Genomic DNA, 20,957 nt, shown 5'->3' with positions numbered 1-20,957 from the left:
CTCGTTTTCGCTTTTTGCTGATGTTGTACCCCTCGAACCCACATCCCACGGTGCATAAACACCTAAAACGAAGATCCGAGTGATTCCAACTTTCAGCCTTATCCATAGAAGACGAGGGCTGACACACTCATACTCATTCACACACTCAGCCATTCGTGCAGAAAGGATTAGACCGACCCCTTGACAGCCTCGGCTGGTACTGGAAATTCCAGACCAATACGCCGTGTAAGGGCCGTGCTGCGTCGCGTCGCATCCTTTCCGCTTCGTTTCATTCACGCACAACACATCCAAATGTCTTTCATCCATCATCTGGCATACTTCCTCAATCTTTTCCTTCATTCCTCCTCTTACATTCATCGTCGCAAAGCGGCTTTCAGCAGACCGCATACCGCTCCCGCCGGGAACGAGACGTGATGGGGTGCGGACTTCATCGCCGCCATTTAGGTGCTTTTTACGGATCATCATGCGATTCCCACGAGACGCAAGGGAACAATTTTGTCCGCCCCAGCAGAGCCCCGCATGCCAGGGTAAGGCTAGCCATTACCTGGGGGTCGCCCAACCCCATGGCGGAAGTGGCACGCTCGAGACTAGGCTCGCCTCTAGCCATGCATCCATCGGCGCGGCAGACCTTAGATTGGCAGGCATTAAAAGAGGAATCCCAAGTCTATCCCTTAGTCGGCTTTTACGACATCCATGGGAAAGAGATGGAGTGGTCCTATTCTTTTTGTATTGGTGCCGGGAACCACACGGCAATATATAGTTAAATTCGGTAAATTTAATTGTAAACATGAAGCGTTATTTAATTTGATTTCTTTGGCGCTATTTTTGAGACTTTTTCTTACGTAAATGACTACTCCCATCGCACTGATTAATATGGTTAGTGGAGTGATAAGATATGTAGTTTTCAAGCTGTGGAATTGGTTTGGCATCGTCTATTCTGCATTCACTCAGAACAATGACGTCAATTCTAAATTTAAATTGCGATAAGTTAACAAGAAGGTTATCAAAATTTTTATATATACTTACTATATTTTGTGAAACAATAGTATATTCGTTTTTACTTGTGATGCAAGGCCTTATTATGATATCATTCATAGAGATCTGCTCTGATTCTGCAATATTGACTTTGTCTATTTCCTTCATATTAGTAAAGTTACTATCCATAATTACAACTTAGTAAAATGATGCATGTCATTATATTGGGAAATAAACACTTGTAATATACCAATCTATAAAATATTTTGTTGAAATGCTCTTCAGAGTTTAAAATAACATGGAAATTTATTCGATATCTATTCATTAGCGAAAAGGGAATCTTATGTATCCCCCAGCCACTTTCATATTTATAGAATGTATTTGTTTGTTTATTGATACGAAGAGTCTGATGCATGCAGAAAATAATTAAGTACAGTATAAGACTTTTTCGTAATTCATAAAAAGTAATTAAAACGTGCCTATAAAAAATATAATCGTAGTAGGCAACATATCTGTTTTCCGTCAAATATTGCATCTGTAAGTAAGTCTGTTTTGAACTATACATTAAACTCTGAATACCAGCTTTGACTATGCACATTTGTTGTTTGAGATAAATGGATGAACAATGAAATAACCACATGCGCAAAGTAATGAATACAACTAAACTACCAATTAAAAAATGAAAAATTAAAGGACTAGGTACTATGAGTAGGACAGAAACATGCAATAGCCCAGTATATGTCACTGAGCCTAGTCAATCAACCGCCATAAGGCTCTGCACCTGAGCTTCTTGTCTAATAATAATAACAGGCGAGCTGTCAGACTTTCGCTGATATACCCTGCCGTAGGAAGTCCAACAGTATTTGTATTCTCTTGACCTAGCGAGGTCGCGAGCCAGGAAGTACAAACGGGAGCCTTTAGCTGTCAGTTGCTCCGACACAAAAATTGGAGTGTCTTCCTTTCTTCTCAAGCCCAGGTTGCTAGCGCAAAGTTTCTGCTTGTGTTTTTTGTTGTACGCCTTGCAGTTTCTGAGAATTTCACTCTTAAGAATGGTTGATGAGGTTTCTATTATGATTGAAGTGTCGCTTTTACCTCCTTTCTTTTGCCGAACTCTGTATATATCTTTAAGCTGTGATTTTTCAAAATCACAGCCCACAGTCTCGCATAATCCTTTGAACATCTGTATTAAAGTTTCCTTCGATTCGTCCGCGAATTTGGGAACGTTTTTGATTTCTAAATTAGTTTTACGACTTTCGCGTTGCAATTCCTCAATTTTGTCTTCAAGAATAATCGCATATTCCAAATCCTTTTTGTTGTATTTCCAGGTGTTCAATTTTCTTTCTTAATTCCTCATTTTGTGAGGTCAAATGAGATATGGCTTTTTCTATATTTGAGTTCGTATTTTGGATCTGATTTAAGGTGGGAGTTATTTTTTTAATTTTATTTTCTTGGGACAAAAACATGTTTTTAATCAGCGATAACATTTCTTGTTGGAAAGCTTGGAATCTATCTGTGTGAGTATCAGTAAACTGTACCTCGCCCTGTTTCGATGCTCCCAGAGAAATACAATCGGTATACAACTCAGTAGTGTTGGTTTCGCTGTCGCTGCGTTGCCGTTTGTTGTTCATCCGCATTGTAATGTTTAAATTGGAATCCGACAGCGTACGGGTAGGGATGTTATCACTCGCTTGTAGCAACGTTATGTTGCGAGAACCAGCAGTTTCTGATCTGATTTGAGGAGGTGAATGTTGAATAGACATTTTGCGTAGTAGTTTGTATAACCCCAGTACAAATTAACTGCTTAGAATTAGAATAGCTTGTGTTTATTTTAAAGTGGTACTTGCGTGTCAGCTACAAGCAAGTCGTAGCTCAGTGGTGTCGTAGGCGCTTCGTAGACCTCGTCACGGGGTCGTAGCAGCTCGTAGATTGATGGCCGCTCGGTTGTCGTTCGCCGTCAGTCGTGTAGGATCGGACGCGTCGTCGCAATAAAGAAAGAGATGAAAAATGGCGACTATCTCTTATCGCAGCGGGTGTGAAACAATCCCCGCACCAGGAAGAACTTGACGCCGCCGGGTGGGAGTTAAATAGCGCGTAGTAATAGCACAGGGGATTCCAACACTTATTTTTGAGTATGTAAATATGTAATTGTATAATTAGCTTGCACTTTTGTAATTTTTGTAATAGTAATATTCGCAACACGTCCTCTCTCAAACAAGGTCACTGACGAAGAGGAGTCTGAGCAATCTTCTTAATTTCAGGGGCAGGTATAATGTCTACATCCGAAGGTATATCCTGGACAACTTGAGTGGTAAGTACCTCGGCAACAGGAATAATCTGGTCGACATTTTCTATTTCAGGTGCTGGAACAATGACAACATTCGAAGGCATGTCCTAGACAACTCGAGTGGTAAGTACCTCGGCAACAGGAATAATCTGGTCGACATTTTTTATTTCAGGTGCTGGAACTGCGACAACATTCGAAGGCATGTCGTGGACAACTTGAGCGGTAAGTACCTCGGCAACAGTAGTAGTCTGATTGATATTTTTTTTTTCAGATGCAGGTACAACGACAAAATCCGAAAGCATGTCTTGATCAACTTGAGCAGTACGTACTTCAGCAACAGGAATAGCTGGAATATTTTCCTTGTGTTTTTTGGTTCTGACTTATTTTAAGCGGTGATGGTATTAATATTATACTATTATTAGTGGAAACCACAGAATTTTCACCAAACTTAAAAGATCGTAAATGTTTTTTCAGCTGCTTTTTGAAAACTTTTTCATTTCGTTCAATATTTACTTTGCTATGTTGTCGAATAATATTTGAAATTACGTTCGAATTTTCATTATAACATTCTTCATCTGTGCCATCTATTATTTCACTACTATTAGCAGAAGACTGAAGAGAGTTCCCACTAGCACGCTGCGAGTTCCTGAAAAAATAAAAACTTATTCAGGCTGCTAACAGGCTGCTGTTACATCAAGCAGTTATGTAATCGCGAAAAAGGACTAGCTGCTCTTTGCCGTTTCATCTATGTTAATTCCGATGAAAAATATTCTGACGAAAAACAATTCTGTGTTATTTACACACAATAATGTAAAATTTGCTACACATTTTCGCTTTTCAATTGTTAAATAATCAATTTAATTATTTGGGCGGTAGGAGTGAAAACCAATAAGACAAGTTTTAAGTTGCTCTTCCTATTTTATTTTGATTTTAGCTATTTAAATATTCAAAATAGTTTTCAATGTGTTAATGTCTTAAAGCTACTCGCCTGTACTTATTTTCTCAGTCCTTTCTTCACTGTTTACATATTTTAAATCTGCGTCACTTCATCATTCACTCCACACAAGTTTCGATCACTTTTCATTGAAGCACCATGGACCCTCTTGGACAACTAAGTAAAGATATTGCTGATATAACTGTCCTGTTCAAGTCTAAAATGGCTTCTTTTGAAGCATCATTGGGCAATCAAAGTCAGGGTCAGGATACATCATCTCTTGCCAGTGAGTACTACACTTTTAAATCATTCATATTGAAAGCAGTTTCCGGCCTCAATGCACAGATGGGTTTGGTACTATAGTCCTTAGATGCAATCTAAATGAGAGCTCGATCCAACATTTTACTCCTACATGGTGTTGCAGAGGACTCAGATGTAGACTTGCACACAAAATTCCTCAACATTTGTCATGACATGTTGCAACTGCCAGATATTGAGCCAAGTAATATCATACAAGCCTTGGCAGGAACTCAAAGATGGACAAACCACGCCCCATCCTTATTAAATTTACAGACTTATCTTGTCGAAACAAAATTTGGGCTACCAAAAGATACCTTAAGGGCAGTGGTCTGACTCTGTCGGAGTTTTTGACAGCTGCAAGACATGCTGTGTTTGTGGAGGCCAGGAAGTCCCTCGGTGTTAGGGGCTGTTGGACTGCTGATGGCAAAATTGTGATAGTTAGTGCGGATGGGTCAAAGCGCAGAATTTCAACATTGGGCGAACTTCATGCCGCACTTGGCAGTGAGTATGCTTCAGATAAATCAGAAGCAGGGACTCTCGAGTCGGCTGGCTCCACTCCCACTGCTGTGGTGAAGTCTGCTGTGGGGGCTTCTGGCTTGTCCGTTAAGGAGCGGGCTGAGCGCCCTGTAAATAAACCACGTCCTACACGATCCCAGACGAAAAAGTAGACCTCTTCAGTTTGTAAAATCTTTGCTGTAATATTTCAAATATAGTTTTGAACTTTTAACATTTACCTACATTTTAAGTTTGTAAAAAGGGCCGGTCATTTCAACTTATTTATTGCAGTCTTTTTTATGGCACGCACGACATTGACACTGACAACTCATTGTTGTTATTTTCCCGTTGGAGTGGGCTGCCGAAAGATCTCATGTCACACGGCGGTTTTTATGCGCTTAGTCCTACCTACTTTCACATAAAGCAAGTTCTCATTATGAGATATTACAGCATTGAGTTTGTCACTACACTATTGTTTATTTTTTTATTTTATTTTTTTCTTTGTCCTGCTTTTTTGTACGATTTTGGGGTTATACTGTGTTTTTAAATTTTATTAATTTATTAATTAATATACGGTAATTTTTGATTTATCTTATTTAGTAATAGAATATGTAAGTCGTAATATTAATATTGTGAAGTTGACGTTGTTGATGAAAATGCTGCAGTGCAGTTTGTTACCGCTTCTTCTGCACTGACGCCTTGGAAGCGGCAGTAAACTTAGTTTTTAAGTAATTTATTTGACGTCAACCAAGTTGTTAAACCATACGACAATTATTAAGCGATATAATAATATCCTATAATAATGAATAAAAATTTTGAATTTGAATTTGAATTTGAATTTGAATTATTTTTATGGTAAGGCGAGAAAACTAAAGATAATTATTACCTAATTTATTGTTGTAAATTTATTATCTATTAAATATATTCATACATATATTATTTTATTTATATATTTATGGTTATTTAACCAATTCATTCGCATGTCCGACTTTCTTTCCCCCTCTGCCGATTCTGAATATTCTTCTCTTATCAATTCCTCAAGCAATTTATTGAATCTTGAGAATGATGGCAAGGATCTTCCTAATCTCAGGGACAACATTAATATAACTTTTCGTTCCTTAGCTAAAAACTTTAATGTCGTGCATATAAATGCCCAAAGTGTGCCTGGTCACTATGCAGATCTTCTCAATACCTTCTCCAACAGCAACATTCATGCAATTCTAATTTCGGAGAGTTTTCTGAAACCGTCTTTGCCTTCCACTCTCTATCCTCTTCCGGGATTTAGGCTGATAAGGAACGACAGAGTGTGTGACACGGTTCGAAGTGATGGCTCCACTAGAATGGAGCGTTGTGGTGGTGTTGCAATTTACTTGCGAGGTGATATTTCTTGTGAGGTGGTTTCTCAATCTCCCCCTGTTACCCAAAGCTGGAACACCTTTTCCTGGAGGTCTCCCTTCATAAAATTAAAGTTTTACTGGGAGTGTTTTACAGTCCATCTCTCCACATTAACTATTTTGACTCACTCGACTCTGTCTTGACTAACACACGGACATTGTTCGATCACATTATCCTCATGGGGGACTTCAACACATGTCTTCTTAAAATTGATTCCCGTTCAAAAACTCTCCTCTCTCTTTTACACTCCTTAGATCTACATGTCCTTCCCCTTAACGCTACTCATTTTCCACTCAATCTCCGTCCATCTCTGCTTGATCTTATTATAACTTCCTCCCCCGATATAGTCGCTAAGCACGGTCAGTTTAAGGCTCCAGGGTTTTCAGCCCATGACCTTCTGTTTTCTTCTTTTAGACTTAGACCCCCTAAACGTAGACACAAAGTCATCTTGTTGCGCAACTTTGCACATATTAATAAAGATTTGTTAATATCCGATTTTGCTCGTGCGGATTGGGAGACTATTCTGAACCTGGATGAGGTTGATCAAAAAGTGGCTGCTTTCAACTCCTTTATTTTATCTATTTATGATAAACACGCCCCTCTTCATCCTGTTCATGTTAAGCACCTTCCTGCTCCTTGGCTCTGCCCGGAAATCCAACAACTTATGGCGAAGAGAGACAAAGCAAAACTGAGGCTACGTCATTGTCCTTCTACCTTCAATCATAATACTTATGTTTCTCTTCGTAATCTGTGCAACCGCAAGTGTCGTGATGCTAGGCGGAAACATATTCACGATAATATTGATAATTGCCCACCCAACAAACTATGGAAATTTCTTAAAGGGCTGGGGATCGGCAAACAGAGATTTGGTACAGATTTTCAGTTCAATCTAAATGAGTTGAACCTACACTTCTCTACCTCGCCAGTTTGTACTTCACCTAATTCAAAACTTGCAACTCTAGCTAGACTTCACAATAATGTTTCTACTGACATTTCCTCATTCGTCTTTGAATCGATTACATCTGACGAGGTACAAAAAATCATAAATTCTATTAATTCAAAGGCTGTGGGCAATGACAATATTTCTTTAGACATGATTTAACCCATAGCAGACTTTGTTTCTCCTGTAATTGCTAATATTATCAACAGCTCTTGTCCTCAGGGGTGTTTCCTAGTGCCTGGAAGTTAGGGCTTGTTGTTCCTCTTCCTAAAATATCCAACCCTACTGCTTACTCCCACTTTCGTCCAATTTCCATACTTCCTCTTCTATCCAAAATTTTAGAGCAACATGTTCAAAAATGTCTTTCTAACCATCTGGCTAAGTATAATATTTTGAGTCCCCTCCAGTCTGGCTTTCGGGTTGGTCACAGCACAACAACAGCACTTGTTAAAATCACTGATGACATTCGTCTTAACATAGAAAACAAAAATCTTACGCTGCTCGTTTTACTTGATTTTTCTAGTGCATTTAACTCAGTCGATTTCGAGATTCTTCTTGCAATAATGTACAGTCTTAACTTCTCCTCTTCTACCCTGGCCTGGTTTCGCTCTTATCTCACTGGGCGGCGTCAGTTGGTCAAGGTTGATGACAATCGTTCTGATTGGTGTAGTTTGGATGCTGGTGTCCCTCAAGGTGGCATACTTTCGCCAATTCTTTTTTCTTTATTCATTGATGGAATTACTTCTTCGCTGTCTTCCTCATTCCACCTTTATGCGGACGACCTCCAAATTTATACAGCTGCTACACTGAATAATTTCAACCATGCGATCAGTGTTATCAACTCCGATTTGGCTCGTATTGCTGAATGGGCCAAATCCTTTGGTCTATTGATCAATGCGGCCAAGTCTCAAGCCATTGTTATAGGTTTCTGTCTGTTTAGTCCTCACTTTATCTCTAAATTTAAGTCATTGGTGTTTCCCAAAGTTGTATTAGGCCATGACACTATACCTCTTGCTTCCAAAGTTAAAAATTTGGGAATAATCATTGACGAAACTCTTTCTTGGTCCCCTCAAATCAGTGAACTTAGCCGGAAAACTTTTATCTCCTTGCATTCTCTGAGGCGATTGCAACAGTTTCTACCTTCTGATACTAAAGCGCTCTTGGCTCGTTCATTGCTCCTCCCTGTTCTCAATTACGCTGATGTTGCGTATATCGACCTGACTGAGGAACTGTTAAATAAGCTTGAGCGGATACAAAATATGTGCATTCGTTTTGTTTTTTGTCTTCGGAAATTTGACCACATATCGGAGTTCCGCTCACGTTTGAACTGGTTACCTATGAGATCACGTCGTAACTTACATATTGTCTCCTTTTTGTACAATGTACTTTTTAATCCCCTTTTCCCTAAATATCTATCAGAAAAATTCACTTTTCGCATCCGTGATCCACGCCTTCGTTCCTGTAATACCCTCCTTTTACAGATTCCTGACTACCATTCTCAAACCTACGGTAAGTCCTTTTCCGTGTTGGCTGCTCGTCTTTGGAATAAACTGCCCCTTCTTATAAAATTGTCCCCTTCTTCTAATTCATTCAAACATAAGCTTAATAAATTCTTTCTCGAGTCTTGAATTGGTTTTAAAGTTAATTTAGAATATATACATGTTTATATATTTACTTTATTTATTTATTTGTATTTTACGTATTTAATTGTTGTGTCTTAAGGATAATTCTAGTAAAAGAACTGTTGTTCACCCTTGCCTCAATTTTGTTTATGATCCTCTTATTGTCAGGTTGGCTGGAAGAGATCCCACTTAGGGATAAGCCCGCCTTTGTACTGTACTGTTTTTATTTGTAATGTACTCCTTTAGTGAACAATAAAGCATTTACTTACTTACTTACTTAACTTACGTGGCAATATTATTATCAATTTCATAATATTTATCTTCAACCAATGTCTCTGCAAGAATGGAGCGTTTATTTTCATTACTTGTACTGCTTTGGTCACCATCATAATAATGCTCAACATCAACTCTGAAAGAGTATCAGATTGTTAGGTAAAATGTATAATAGACTGAGGAAAGTGAATATCTTTCTTTATAGACATTCACTTTGCTCAGTCATGTCTATTGAGACAATTATGTAAGTACTTCATAGAATATTTCGTAGTATAAGTTCATTAGTCCGACGATAACTCGAGAACCGAGTTATCCGCTAAATGGTTCCGAAGAAGAAGAAGAAGATGGGAATCGCAAGTTCCAAGGTACGTTATTCGCGAGCGAACCACAAGTAGTAACTACATAGTCTATAATTTGTTACAGACTATAACGTTGTAAAGGACATCATAGCAAACAAAATCTTGTTATGATGTAAAGTCGTAAAGGACACCATTAACTCCCGTAATTCTCATTCCTAGAAGAAGATAGCTTTTACGCTTATTTCCTATTGAGTGGGTAGTTATGTATAACGACCGCCATTTGGCTACCGGGACCACCGGCTTAACGTGCCTTCCGAAGCACGGAATCGTCTTTCATTCATCCAATAACCTTGTCAAATCTCCTAAGTATAGTATAAGCGGACCCCGGGTACTGCAGCAAAGCGCTGAGGTACATCCTCAATGCTATATTGCAGAACCGGGAATACGCTCAGGAGAAGAAAACTTAGATACCTAGGTATATCTATATAATGAGAAATTCACCTCTTAAATCCATATATAATTTTATATGTACAGGCATGTTTTCTATAGGTACTTTATTACCTATAGTATTAGGCGTTCAAGTGTGGAATAGGACAACCTTGGTGTTACACCACATTTCTCGAATCGAAAGATACTTTCAAGACAATTTTATAACTGGGTTATTCATCGACCCTATGCACATTTTTACAGCATAGTATTGAAGGTATCAAAATTCAAATCTTTAAATTATATTAGGACTTCAAATTTTATTCTCAATGAAATAAAAAAGGTAAAAGCTGATCATCATATAAACCATATTCAATTTTTACAATCATTTATCGAGTAAGTAAAAAGTATTCTATCACCCAAGTCAGCTCTGCCCTGTTTACCAAATTTCGTCAAAATTTGTTCAGTAGTTTCAGCGTGATTGACGGACAGCCATCCAAATATCCAAACAAACGTTCACATTTATGATATTAATTCGTAGGTATAATAATTATTGTGATTATAATTATTATACCTACGAACGAAATAATGTCAGCATTTGCAGTTCCAAATTTAAATTCTTAAATATTGACCCTACTGACATTATTAATACCTTTAAAGAACTTAATCTGAAAAAGTCTGAGGATTATTGGGGTATGTCGGCTGTTGTGATATGTCATATTATAAATATTATAGCTGGGGACTTAGCATATATATTCAATAATTGTGTTGACCAAGGGATATTTCCAAATTTAATGAAGTATAGTAAACTAATTCCATTATTCAAGAAAGGTGAAAAATCAGATCCTGGTAATTATAGACCAATCTCAATTGTACCAATTTTGAGCAAGGTGTTCGAGAGAATCATGCTTAATCAAATGCAGCGTTACTTTAAGTCTAATAAATTATTTCATAGTCAGCAATACGGCTTTACTGAGGGGAAATGTACAACAGATGCAGGTGTGGCTCTTGTCACTCATATTCTCAATGCATGGGAAGACTCACAGGATGCCATCGGAGTGTTTTGCATTTGATTGCGTAGATCATAGAACTCTTCTGCTCAAGCTCGCTCATTACGGGTTCGATACTGCTGCCGTTGAACTAATTAAATCATATCTTAGTGATAGATTACAGACGGTAGATTTAAATAATACAAAATCGAAAGGAGCGACGGTAAAAATTGGGGTACCGCAAGGTTCCATTTTGGGACCTTTTCTCTTTCTGATATACATTCAGTCAGAAAAGTATCGGGAATGGATTATTTATTTATGGTTCCAAATTCAAATTTTTGTTTTTTTGTTGTTGTTAGATTGGCACAACTGTTTTCCATTTTGGCGCGGAGTTTGAGTTGCATCTGTTGTTTACATTAAATACAGTGCTATTTTTAGTTACATCATATCTAGTGTGTATTGCTAATTTCATAATGGATAAAAACATCGAACAAAGAGTTTGTCTTAAATTTTGCATTGCCAATGGAATATCGTGTTCGGAGTCACTGAAAATGTTACAGAAGGCTTACGGTGAATCGACTTTATCAAAAACTCGTGCTTTTGAGTGGTACAAAGCGTTCAAAAGCGGTCGAGATGTGATGGAAGATTTGCCTCGCTCTGGTAGGCCATCAACGTCTGCAACTGAAGTTAACATCGCAAAAGTGAAGGAAATAGTGACTGAAAATCCTCATTCAACTTTGAGAGAGATAGCCACCGAACTTTCTGTATCTCACGAGTCGATCCGTACCATTTTAACTAATCATTTGGGTATGAAACATGTTGCCGCTCGGCTAGTCCCAAAAGACCTGAATTTTTTTCAAAAACTCAATCGCATGAGAGTCGCTGAGGACATGCTAGAACGAGTCAATTCCGACCCAACATTCATGAAACGCATTGTTACTGGTGACGAGACGTGGGTTTACGAGTTTGACATGCAAACTAGTCAACAAGCTTCGGAGTGGCGCCTTCCAACTGAACCGAAACCGAAAAAACCACGCCAAAGTCGTTCAAAAGTCAAAGTCATGTTGACTGTTTTCTTTGACTATCGCGGTGTTGTGCACTCGGAATTCTTGCCGGAAGGTCAAACGGTAAATAAGGAATATTATTTGAGTGTTATGCGGCGTTTAAGAGAGCAAATCCGACGAAAAAGGCCAGATTTGTGGAAAGAAAATTCTTGGATTTTGCACCATGATAATGCACCTTCGCACAAGGCCATCATTGTGAACGAATTTTTAACCAAACACTCAACAAATACCATCGAGCAACCACCATATTCACCAGATATGGCTCCAGCCGACTTTTTTCTTTTTCCTAAATTCAAATTACCACTTCGTGGCACCCGTTTTCAATCGGTAGAAGACATAAAAGAGAATTCGCGGCGAGAACTGACCTCAATTCCGGAAACAGCGTTTAAAAAATGTTTTGATGATTGGATTATTCGTTGGCGTAAGTGTATCGTTTCTAAAGGAGCATATTTTGAAGGTGATAAAAATAAATTTGGATGAATAACAAACAGTTTGTGTATTATTGATCTTTTCCTGCTACTTTCTTGACAGAGTAGTATATCAACGACCTGCCTTGCATGATTGAGAAACAGACTGGCATCGTGTTGTTTGCAGATGATACGTCACTAATTTTTAAAATGAACCGCCGTAGCGAAATCTGTGATGATGTGAATAGCACTTTAGCCGCCATCTCTAACTGGTTTACAATCAACAACTTACTGTTAAATGCAAATAAGACCCAATGCATTAAGTTTACACTTCCCAATGTGCGGCAGGCAAATGTGGATATTAGTATAAGTAGTAAAAGATTAGATTTTGTTGATAGTACTACTTTCTTAGGAATAACATTAGATTCAAATTTGAAATGGCATGCTCACATTTTAAAACTTTCTAAAAGGCTTAGTTCTGCAGCATACGCTATTCGTCATATTAGGCATTTGACGGATGTGGCAACTGCTAAGCTAGTATATTTTAGTTATTTTCATAGTTTAATGTCATATGGTCTACTGCTTTGGGGATCAGCAGCAGACATACAAACTATTTTCATTTTACAAAAAAGGGCAATTCGATATATCTACGGTCTTAAACAAAGAGATTCCCTTAGAGATTTTTTCAAAAACCTAAATATTTTAACTTTGCCCTCCCAATACATATTCGATAACATCATGCATGTTAGGAAAAACTTAGACTCTTTCAAAAAAGTAGGTGAATGTACTAGTAGATCACTGCGGAACAATTACAAGTTGTCGATCCCAGCACATCGGCTGGCTAAGGTAGGGAAATCATTTCTGATTAATTGTATAAGATTTTATAATAAATTACCAAAAAGTGTTCTTGAAATGAATGATAGAAAATTCAAACAGTATATTAAAGTTGAACTTTGTAGGAAAGCCTATTACAGCACGGATGATTATATTAATGATAAACATGTGTGGCCCGAGCTGGACATAATGGCCTCTTAAATGCTTGTGTATTTTTGACATGATCTTGACATAATTTGTACAGTATGTACATATTTTATTTTATATTTATTTTATTTGACGAAATATTCGTATTGACATAATCAGTTCTACATTCATACATGTTTTTTAATGTAGACAATGTGCATTCGACCACGATTTAGATTTAAGAGATCTATATTTGTAAATTGACGTCCTATGAAAATGCTGCAGTGTAGTTTGTTCCGCCGCTTCTTCTACACATGCGCTTTGGAAGCGGTAGTAGTTATAATTAGATTTAAGTTATGTGACGTCAATAAGTGATACCTTGTATCCAATTTTGAAAATAAATCTATTCTATTCTATTCGTTATTTCTTCACATTCACGTTCACTTTAGTTTATTTATAATACTTAGGTCAATAGGTACAAGAAATTGTTATTATATTAAATGACTTACCGTAACATTTTGCTTTGGTATCGTGATATTGAATCCACTTTTCGTTTTCTTGATTCTAACGAATTCATTTTTACATAATAAACACGTCCTTTACTACTGATGATATCACAATAAATGCCGTTATAAAATGAATCGTATGAGTCGCAATCCTCCCGCTCCCGTTACTTACACCCCTGTTGCCCTGCGGCAGTGCGCCTCGCCGCCACTAGTCGTAGTCGGCACGGGTCGTAACTTGCTCTATGCTATCGGCATTTTGAACGAGACAAAAAACTTTTTCTTAAAATTTAGGTCGTAAAGGACAATAAAAAGCAAACGACCTTTACGCCTTCATTACAAAATAGAAACTAAGCACGGAATAGGGTGTAAAGGTATCTATCATCAAATAACAGGTTTTCGACCATTTTATTTTTAATTAATAGTACTCTTTATGATGTCGTATAAAAAGGTTAATGCAAAAATGAATATACGACCTTACAAATAATAAAAATTAGACTTTACACTTCCTATTATAAAATTAGTTTATCCATACATCACAAAAGGTAAAAAAAAACGAGTTAGAGCTGTTGAAAACCGTGGCCGTAAAGAGCTTTTTTTAAAGATAGAACTATATGAAATATACCAATCGATAGATCTCGCGACGCTGATTCCGAATATATATATATAACTTAGTGTTGCAACAGAACTCTGCTTCCGCTTCTGCATCTGCAGAAGTTCCGCATGTTTTTTCAGTTCCGTTTCTGCTTCTGGTTCCGCAAACTAATAACAGAACTCGAAACGGATGCGGGGCGAGAGCGACCCAAATACCCCCATATCTTGCCAATAGTTCGCCAATACTTATCAGCTCCCCCCAGCAGTGTAGCCAGCGAGCAATTATTTAGCGGAGCTGGTTTAATATATGAAGAACATAGAAATAGGCTAAAAGGTGAAAAAGCGGCCAAGTTACTCTTTATTAAATATAACTTGCCGCTATTTAATTTTGACTACTAATTTATATTTTTACCCACGACGGAACGCGTTTGGGGTGAGAGGTTGTTTGTGTGTTTGTTTGTGCAAACAAATGTTGCCATTTATCTTCAAAACCACTAGTCCGATTTTAATGCGGTTTTCAGTGATGGGTTTGGATTAAATTGCTACATATTCTTAGATAGGTTTTACGTCAATAATTCATCAGGGGGCGCTTTAGTAGACATTTCTTTATGAAACCAATTTCATCGTTTAGAGTAGATAGGTTGGTACATTTAAACCATTATGTCGTGGGTATTTCAAAATTTTTAATTTTGTTACTTGTACTACTACAAATTTAATAAAAAACATTTAAAAATACAAAATTGTGCTTTTTCTTTATAGTATTAACGCTTCCGTTTCCGCTTCCGTTTCCGCTTCCGTTTCCGCTTCCGCTTCCGTTAAGATTTACTTTTGACATCTGATTCCGTTTCTGCTTCCGTTATGCCAGTTCCGTTGCATCACTAATATAACTCATTTTCGGCAAAATGTCCTTTACGACAATTGAAATTTCCGGTATCGATATGTTAAAAATGGTCATCGCTGTAAGGAGCGCCATGACATAGTCATACTTTCTCTTGAGCGCTGTGTTGAGGTATCTCGTGCCGATCTTGAGGAACACATTGTTTATTTATTATTTATTTATTTACTAATTTATGTACACAGAAAACATCGAGACTGATAAACACAAGAAACAAAATTACAAAGGTTCTGCTTATTTCAAACGAAATCTCTTCCAGCATACCCGAGATAGGAGACATGATGGAAAGGGTGACAGGCGTGTACTCCACTTACACAACTAATAATAGACATACATAAACAAATACATAAATAAAATATAGTAAAATACATATATAAATACAAAATAATAAACTTACATAAAGTATATACAATATATACCAAATTAGCAAGGCTTGGAGAGGTAATAATTTTTAACTCATTTTTAAATTGGGACAGTGATTTAGAGTCACGTATCTCAGGAGGCAATGAGTTCCACAATCTGACAGAATGGACAGAGAAGGAGTAGGAGAAAGTGGCCGTACGATGCGTAGGAAATTTAAGCATGGTTCTACGATGACACCTGCATGAAGTATCGACAGGACAAGCAAAGGTGAAGCGGTTGCGCAGATATGAGGGGTAAGCAGGATTATAGAGAGTATTGTAAAGAAGGCAAAGTATTCTCATATTTCTACGCAGACGAATGGGCAGCCAGTTTAGTTGCCTGCGAAACTCCGAGACGTGATCATACTTCTTGAGGCCAAAAATGAATCGGATACATAAATTCTGTAGACGTTCCAGTTTATCAAGGAGTTCCTCGGTAGCATCCAAAAAGCACGCGTCAGCATAGTGGAGGAGAGGAAGAATGAGGGATTGACATAAGGAAACTTTAGTTTGAAAGGGCAAAAAAGTTTCCGTAAAAGCTATAACCGAACCATCCAGAAGTAATGGGGGTAAGTCACACAGGTCAATACGACTGCGTAGATGCTTACCACCAATGAGCATACCCTGAGATTTCGATGGATTTATTAATAACCCAAAAGAGCTAGCCCAGCGACTCAGCTTGTATAAGTCATCGTTCATGGAAGCCACAGTTGTCTCAACCTCATCAGCCAAGCAATGCCGGTAAAGCTGCAAATCGTCTGCATAGAGATGTATACTAGAAGAAAGAATATTAGTAACAGTATTAATAAACACAGAGAAAAGCAAAGGAGAAAGGACACCACCCTGGGGTACACCAGCACTGAGCTCACGCCAGTCAGAGGAGATCTCTCCGAGGCGAACACACTGCGAGCGACCCCGAAGGTAGGAAGAAAACCAAGTAAGAGCAACAGGTGACACGTTAATAGACCGGAGAATTCCGAGAAGGACATCAAAATCAACAGAGTTGAAGGCACTGCTGAAGTCGAGAAGTACAATCAAAGTTAGGGGTTTGTTCTCCATAGCCCAGCGGATGTCATCGGTAACATTAAGCAAAGCCGTCACAGTACTATGTCCCGCACGGAAACCTGACTGATAAGGACTAATTATGTTATTATGATTTAAAAAATAAGATAACTGCCTTTGAACAATCAGCTCAGAAACTTTAGATAAAAAGGGTAAGATAGATATAGGTCTAAGCTGTGAAAGTGATGAAGGATTAGAGACTTTAGGTAAGGGAATGACATGAGCTAGTTTCCAAGACGCAGGGAAATATCCGGAAGTTAGGGAGAAATTAAATATATCAGTAACAACAGAAAGAATAGCAGGGAGAAGGAGCGTTATCATTTTTGCAGAGATCTGATCATCCCCAGCCGCGTTAAAAGTGATATGAAAAATAAATATTTCAACTTCATCCTCAGTAACACATGAAAACTCAAAGGCAGGGTAAGGCGGAACAGGAAGTTTGGATAGTTGATTTAATGTGTCAGATTTAGAGGCAGAAGACAGAGTACTTAACAGGCGGAAGAGAAAAATGTCTGTTAATGTCGTTTGGGTCTAAGTTATTGTGATCGAGAACCGAAGATTTCCCAATCCCCTCAGATCTAAGAAACCTCCACACATCAGCAGGGCTACGACCAACGAGAGAATCATGAATATAACTTCTTTTAGCATCCCTACACATACGACTGCAGCGATTGCGAAGAACCTTGAAAAGAGAGAGATTGTGTTCGGTCGGGTGATGCTTATACCTGCGCTTGGCTTTATCTCTTCTTGCCATAGTTTCTTTGATTTCGCTAGAAAGCCACGGTGCAGGGTTTCGTTTCGCTTTAATACGTCTGAGGGGAGCATGTAGATTGTAAATGTTGATTACAGCATTGTTAAAGCATTCCACCTTCGCATCAACATTATCACTGTTATAAATAGGAGATTATATTCCCCCTCTTAGGGGGAGAAATACAATAAGATAAATAAAGGAGGTCATGATAAGAAAAAGGGGTAGTAAGTTGACCATGACACGCGACCAAGTCGCAGGAAGATACAATTATAAGGTCAAGGAGAGAGGGTTTACGGTTAGACACGTTGTGGGTAGTCGAAAGAAGTAAAATGTGAAGATTGTAGGATGTTAAAAGGTCTTGAAGTCGGTGAGTCCGTTAGTCATTTTTGACGAGGCATGTATTAAGGTCACCCATCAGAATTACATGCTCATAATTAGGGCAAAATTCGTTGAGGAGATTGTCTAGGGAATCAAAATAATCAATGCGAAGGCTTGGACTGTAGTAAACTGCTATAAGTATTTTTGTATGGTGTAGATTTATTTCAATAAAAAGGTGTTCAGCTGATTCAGAGTGAGCAGGAGAGGCGCTAAGCAGTTGATAAGGAATATTATCACGTAGATAGATCGCAACACCGCCACATTGCTAACCCACTCTATCATTGCGCAACAAAATAAAACCTGGTATGACGAAGTGAGAAGAAGGGAGAGAAGGCTTAAGGAAGGATTCGGAAATCAACAAAGCGTCAAGATGAGCACAATCAAAAGACGCGATGATATCAGAATAATGTCCAGGAATACTTTGGGCGTTGATATGTGCGAGATTGAGATTACGAGGGTAAATGGAAAAAATAGAGGAGAGTTGGTCATGTAGACCGTGACTGTCAGAAGCACACGTGAAGGACTCATTACCTCCCGCGCTGACAAAAATATCAGATGAGGAGCAATTGAAAAAGCTGTCATCAAGGTCAATGAGGATATCATCTGCCATGTTAGATAAAATATATATAAAATAAATAAAAATATATATAAATAAAATAAAAATCAGAAATAATAATTAAATCCCTAAAACATTGCGGGCTGCCAAACTCACCAAAAGCTCACGGGTATGTTGAAAGAGACTTAACAAAATATACAAAAAAAAAAATCACAATCATTGCCTCAGTTGAAAAAAAGCCAAGGAAGAAAACATAAGAGAATGACATTCAGTAAAAAAGCATGTCACTGTCAACTAAACGTCACGGATTGTAAACAAACAAAGTAGATACAAAACGTCCATTAGTGAAACGGTGAAAATAAAATAAATTATAAAATAAAAATATTTAAAGGTACCGTGCCCGTAGCAATAAAGTGAAAAGAAGTGTCTCACACTCTTTTTAGACCTAACTAAGGCCTTCGACACTGTATCCATACCACACCTTCTGACCAAGCTAAAAAACATAGGAGTCAGAGGCGTACCGTTTCAACTTTTCGCAGACTTCTTAAGAAATAGATCTCAACGTACCAAGATAGGCGAATGGATCAGTGATGAGACTCCCCTTACCTATGGTGTTCCCCGAGGTAGCATAATCTCTCCCACCCTTTTCCTCATATACATTGACAGCCTATGTTGTCTCCAGCTAGAGGGCGGGAAAATTCTGACTTTTGCTGACGATACCGCCTTATTTTTTTCCGGTGACTCTTGGGAAGACGCCTACAAAAATGCACAAGTAGGCTTCAAAAAGTAAAAGAATGGCTGACAAATAACTTACTCACCCTGAACGTCGTCAAGACCAAGTATATTCCCTTTGCTCTAAAAGCAAATCTACTTCCACCGCTTGGCCTAAATATAGTGGCTCACAACTGCCCTCAAATACTCCCCGACTGCTCCTGTCCACCTCTTCAAAGAACAGAAAGCTTAAAGTACCTGGGAATCACCATTGACCAAACACTTACCTTTTCACTCCACGTGGAGTCATTGGCTTCCAGGCTCAGAAAGCTCATATACGTGTTCAAAACTCTAAAACACTCCGCCAACCGAGAAGTAACCAAGATGGTGTACAATGCGCTATGCCAATCCTTAGTCAACTATTGCATAACATCCTGGGGTTGCATAGCAAAAACGAATCTAATCGAACTGGAAAGAGCCCAACGTACCATCCTCAAAGTAGCCGCGGGTTTGCCCTTCCGATACCCGACTGAAAAATTATACGAGATCTGGGACGTGCCTACTGTAAGACAATCTTTCATAATACACACGATTCTATTGCAACACTCACAACTAATATTCAACCCCAACCTGGTAACACACGGTCGTAGAAGGAAACCAATATGCCCCCAACGCTCACTAAATACAGCAACAGCCAGACACTTTTTCTGCTTCCTCGGACCATACCTATACAATAAATTTAATACAATACTAAATATTTACCCTCTGCTCAAGTACTCTTGCAAAAAAATTTGTCACCGAATACCTTAAACCTCTCGACTATTTAAGTATAGAAGACCTTCTGTGCCCTAACATTTAACCTAAGTGTCGTCACCCCTATAAACCCAGTCTCATAAAACATTCACACAAACACTCACACATAACCCAAAACATCAACTTGAAACCCCCATCCACAAATCTACAATACACAACCAATCTCCCCGCGGTGCTTCCCATACCTAGACATAAGTACTTAGTATAACTTACCTACCTGTATATTTAATTCCACTTCATTCAACACATAGACAGCCCAACATAAATGCTATGTAATTCCAAGGGTGGGGCCTAGCTACCTGAAGCACAGGTTCCTTCAGGAACCTATAACAGGAACTAGCCTCCAGCCAGAGGTGAACTCTGTTGATACCAAGCAATTAAATAAAATGTATAAAACCTAGTTATAAAATAATCTTAAGGCTCACCTTTGTAAATCTTTGCACATTAAAAACAAAATAAGTCATGCTCCCAACAAAACAAAAGAACCCTGGAATATTATAAACAAGGAAACTAGTAGATATAATTTAAAAAAAATATTAATGAAATTAAATTTGATAATAGGAAAATTACTTCTACAACAGAAATAGTAAATTTATTTGAAACTTTTTTTACAAATATACCGTTGGAATTAACTTCTAATATTGACTCATGCCCTAATAAAGCTGAAACACTTCTTAAAAATAATGTCAGCACTTGCAATTCCAAATTTATATTCTCATATTATCCTACTGACATTATCAAAACCTTTGAAGAACTTAATCTGAAAAAGTCTGAGGATCATTGGGGTATGTCGGCTGTTGTGATTTGTCATATTATAAATATTATAGCTGGTGACTTAGCATATATATTCAATAATTGTGTTGACCAAAGGATTTTTCCAAATTTAATGAAGTATAGTAAATTAATTCCACTATTCAAGAAAGGCGAAAA

At 38.0% G+C, this 20,957-nt stretch overlaps 1 protein-coding gene across 1 annotated transcript; it reads right to left on the bottom strand.

Moving 5' to 3' along the window:
• Window positions 1–3,589: 3,589 nt before the first annotated feature.
• On the bottom strand, window positions 3,590–13,967 carry LOC132904059 (uncharacterized). The gene is made up of 3 exons (XM_060953989.1): window positions 13,873–13,967; window positions 9,232–9,354; window positions 3,590–3,905 (listed from the first exon to the last, which is right to left on the bottom strand). The coding sequence occupies exons 1-3, from the start codon at window positions 13,938–13,940 to the stop codon at window positions 3,590–3,592; spliced, it is 507 nt and encodes a 168-aa protein (XP_060809972.1). The 5' UTR covers window positions 13,941–13,967.
• Between the last annotated feature and the right edge of the window lie 6,990 nt (window positions 13,968–20,957).

This window comes from Amyelois transitella, chromosome W (assembly GCF_032362555.1).
Source record: "Amyelois transitella isolate CPQ chromosome W, ilAmyTran1.1, whole genome shotgun sequence".
NCBI classification, from domain to species: domain Eukaryota; kingdom Metazoa; phylum Arthropoda; class Insecta; order Lepidoptera; family Pyralidae; genus Amyelois; species Amyelois transitella.
Note: the sequence above shows the minus strand (reverse complement) of the source record. Positions and strands in the feature narration are given on the sequence as shown.